The following is a 4,006-nucleotide window of genomic DNA, read 5'->3' as shown; positions in this document are numbered from 1 at the left end:
CTTTCAATGCAACATATAGTCATATGATAGGTAGTTCTTTTTATTACATAACGGCACCCTCCTCTAGGCGCCATACTCTACGAGCTAGCCCAACTATTTGATTGAATAAATCCTCGCCCTTCCCCTTAACTTGCCTTCTTCATGACTCGGATTCGTAGTCCGAAGCGGCAAAGAGTGAAGACAACACATGGAGAAGAATATTTCGGTTGGAGTGAGGAAAGGTACTTGGATTCCCGAAGAAGATACGCTCCTGAAGAAATGCATTGAGAAGTACGGAGAGGGAAAATGGCATCTTGTCCCTATGAGAGCAGGTGATAATACTTCTAACCTATTTTTATTGGTTAACTAATATTTGTATGCTAAAATATATGCTTTTTTTTGGGTTGAATTTTCAGGGCTGAGTAGATGCAGAAAGAGTTGCAGATTGAGATGGTTGAACTATCTGAAGCCAAATATCAAAAGAGGCCAATTCGCTAAAGATGAAGTTGACCTCATTATTAGGCTTCATAAGCTGTTAGGCAACAGGTATTTCTTTATATGTATTAGTGTGTGTTTTCCCCAATGCCCATTCTTAATTATTTTAGCTTCTCGTTGGATTTTGAACTCCGATGAGGAAACCTTGTGTTCGTGTTTTTTAAGGTACAAGAAGAGTTCTCTTCTAGTTTGGTCTTAATTTTTCTCAGCAATGATCAAGACTTAAAATATAGACTTGAGCTCCTCCCCACATGCATTTTCTCATATTAATATTAAATAGTTTTTTTCTTTAATCATTTTAAATTTTAAATCGTAGAGAAGAAGACTTGAGTATTAGTCTTAATTAATTAATTCATAATTACAGAGGATTACAATTAGTTCAATATCTTGATTGATACTTCCGTTGTTAATAAAACTCTAGTACATCATATAAATTATGTGTAATTCAATTAAGAGGGTGTTCGGCTATGTCTATAAGTTCCTCAAAATATTTTAAAAGATGTTTGAGAGTTTATAAGTTCAAGAATATCGTCTGGTGATTTTTTTTTTTAAAGAGGTTATATAAGATTTTTAAATAAAATATTTTGGATCTTATAAAATTTTAAAAGAGAGTTAATTTGATACAACTTTTTTTAAGCATCTCATAAGTCTCTGAGATCAATACGTAAGATAAAAATAGGGTTAAATGCAATTCAGCCAATGTGATATTGAAAATAAACAATTTATCCTTTTATAGAAAAAAGAATTAGCAATCTGTCGCCCTTATATTTTTTTAAATAAAGCAAAAATTACCCCTCACATGGTTGCGTGGATTACATGCGCTTTTCTTTATTTTTTATAAGATGATGCTTATATTATTTAAAATCGTTGGATTTGATTTGAATCTAAGGTTAAATTTGATTGATAAATTAATGATATAAATTTTACTTAATTTAAATTAACGACATAAATCTAATTGTATATTTGTGTAATATATATTCATATAATTATAAATGTAAAAAAAGATTACATTTTAATTATATAAATAAAATGATAAATTTTAGTACATATAATTTGATATATTATATATGAAATAATATTTTAATCATAAAAATAATCTAAAATCGCAAGAAAACATCGTGTATTTTTTCACATAGAGATATATCTCATACTACATGAGAGTATTTTGCATTTTTTTCGATAAAATACCCTCATACTCTCTCTCACACACACGCAAACACATGCTACACACTCTCTCTAGATTTTCAAATTTTTTTATTTCTATTTAATTTTTGTATATTACAAAAAATTTCATTATTTAAGAATAAATTATTATAAATAAACAAAACTAAGATTGCTATTATATTATATTGACGAAAAAAACATAAGTTCAAGATATAAAAAATTATATGATTAAATATAGTTATTATATTAACAAAAAATATAAATTATGTTAATATTAAACTAGCATGAACATACATATATATATTGTTTTTACTCAAAAGTGTCGATAATAATTTCTCTTTTATTTTGTAAAAACAGATAACTTATTAAATTTTTATTTGGAGTTAAACAAATATGTACTATTTATTAAAGTATTTTAAAAATATTTTAATATAAAGTGTGTTGAGAAATAATATTTTATTTGATTGTAATAGTATCATATGTCCTTCTTGCTCATTTAACCAAGAAAAAGACCGTCAAATATTCTAATATTTTATAAGATACGAAACATCTTATAAATTTTAATATCTTATTTTATTCAAATACTTTAAAAATTTATTTTTAAAATAAAATCAAATATCTTATAAACTTCTAAAATATATCTTATAGAATGTAGCAATTTATAATGTCTAAAAATGCGTAGCCAGACACCCTCTTAATAACAATTATCATTTATGAATTTGTAGGATTGCATGATTAGAGATAGTCACAACAATGTGGGACCTTTGGAGACATATATCATATTAATTTATGTTTTTCAAGTTGTCCTCTCTGTAATGATGTTTCGACGGGTAACTACACCTAACTAGCCTGGTCCAATACCTAAACTTAAACAGGTTTTGTACGCACTGCAAGAATAGATTTATTTCCAAGCACACACTCCTAACGTCTTTGCCAGCACAATTATGATAAGTGATGCTTTTAGTCCTATAAAAATTTAAAATCACACATTTTTAGTAAAGAAAAAAAAGTGTGATTTTGAGAGTTTTTAATCCTACAACCACAACGCCTTTAAGTCTCAAAATCACTATGCACATGACTTCTTAAAACTAAAAATACGTGATTATGAGTTTTATGGGACTAAAAGCGAAATCTGTAATAATTGTGGTACCAAAAAAAAATTCTACTCTATTTTATGAGACTAAAAAAATAGTTTGCCCTGCAAACAAATACATTTAATACTCTATATAATACATAATTTTTAAAATTATGTTATGGCTCTTAACACTCATCTAAAATTTTGGTTGAATAATTTATTTATCCAGATGGTCACTGATAGCCGGTAGACTTCCGGGAAGAACAGCAAACGATGTGAAAAACTTCTGGAACAGCCAAATCGAGAAAACAGAGAGGACCAAACTGAAAACCAAAGTCGAGAAAATAATTACCACTACCAACATCTTAAGACCCCGACCTCGAATTCCCTCCAACTTAAAAGTACCTTGGCCGAGGAAAATAAGAGAAACAACTCAATCAAATATTGGCCCCAGAACTGATCATGAAGATCTCGAAAACAGACAGCGCCCATCTTCTGAAGCTGATGAATGCATAAGGTGGTGGAGCAACTTGCTTGAAACGACGAATGTAGAGAATGGTATGGTTGCCGATCTAGAGAAACAAACAGGCGAGACGTCGACGGGTTTGCATGATCGTGATGATGCGTTCGGCGATTTCAACATTGACCTGGATGTTGGGGAACTTTTGTGCTTTGGCGAAGAATGCTAATTTGGTGTGTAATTGGGCTTGTTAGTACGCGGGTGTCGGGTGGCATAACGTTTCAATAATTTATAATTACTATTATTATTATTTTAAAGTTGAAAACAATAGAGTTACATATTGGTATTCCGGTTCTTTTTCCTCTTCTCTGGAGGGTTAAATGCAATATACTCCGATCCTGCGATATGTTAAATAAGTAAAAAAAAATTTATAAAAAATGAAAAAACAAATTATTTTTATGAATTTTGAAAAATAAAGTAAATTATTCCTCTACGTAAATCATTGATAGGAAGATAATTTTCTTTATTTTAGAGGATAATTTATAAGAATTTTTTTTTCAGTTCTCATATTACTTGGAGTAAATTGTATTTTTAATCTTCTTTTGACAGTTATATTGGTATAGTGATCAATTATGCCAACGGACAGATGGAAGTTGGAAATGAAATGACTACTAATTTCATTAGATAGGTGGATTATGGTAGAAAAGCCACACCGAGACCACCCATCCGTTCGTTGTTGGTCTGGGCTGTGTGGTTTTAATTTTTTTCTGGAAGAAAAGCATTATGAAAACCTATACTTATGTTGACTCTTTTTATTTTGAAACCCTAAATTG

The 4,006-nt window shown here is 29.4% G+C and overlaps 1 protein-coding gene across 1 annotated transcript; it reads left to right on the top strand.

The window, feature by feature from the left end:
- Positions 1 to 3,528, top strand: LOC105158544 (transcription factor MYB114). The gene is made up of 3 exons (XM_011075327.2): positions 1 to 311; positions 396 to 525; positions 2,943 to 3,528. The coding sequence occupies exons 1-3, from the start codon at positions 188 to 190 to the stop codon at positions 3,400 to 3,402; spliced, it is 714 nt and encodes a 237-aa protein (XP_011073629.1). The 5' UTR covers positions 1 to 187; the 3' UTR covers positions 3,403 to 3,528.

The sequence above is a fragment of the Sesamum indicum genome, linkage group LG3, assembly GCF_000512975.1.
Source record: "Sesamum indicum cultivar Zhongzhi No. 13 linkage group LG3, S_indicum_v1.0, whole genome shotgun sequence".
NCBI lineage: Eukaryota > Viridiplantae > Streptophyta > Magnoliopsida > Lamiales > Pedaliaceae > Sesamum > Sesamum indicum.
Note: the sequence above shows the minus strand (reverse complement) of the source record. Positions and strands in the feature narration are given on the sequence as shown.

Excerpts from the sequence above, each read along its gene's own strand:
- LOC105158544 (XM_011075327.2), top strand. The coding sequence starts at position 188 with ATGGAGAAGAATATTTCGGTTGGAGTGAGGAAAGGTACTTGGATTCCC. Across the intron at positions 312-395 it reads TCTTGTCCCTATGAGAGCAG|GGCTGAGTAGATGCAGAAAG; the intron begins GTGATAATACTT and ends TTGAATTTTCAG. Across the intron at positions 526-2,942 it reads CATAAGCTGTTAGGCAACAG|ATGGTCACTGATAGCCGGTA; the intron begins GTATTTCTTTAT and ends TTATTTATCCAG.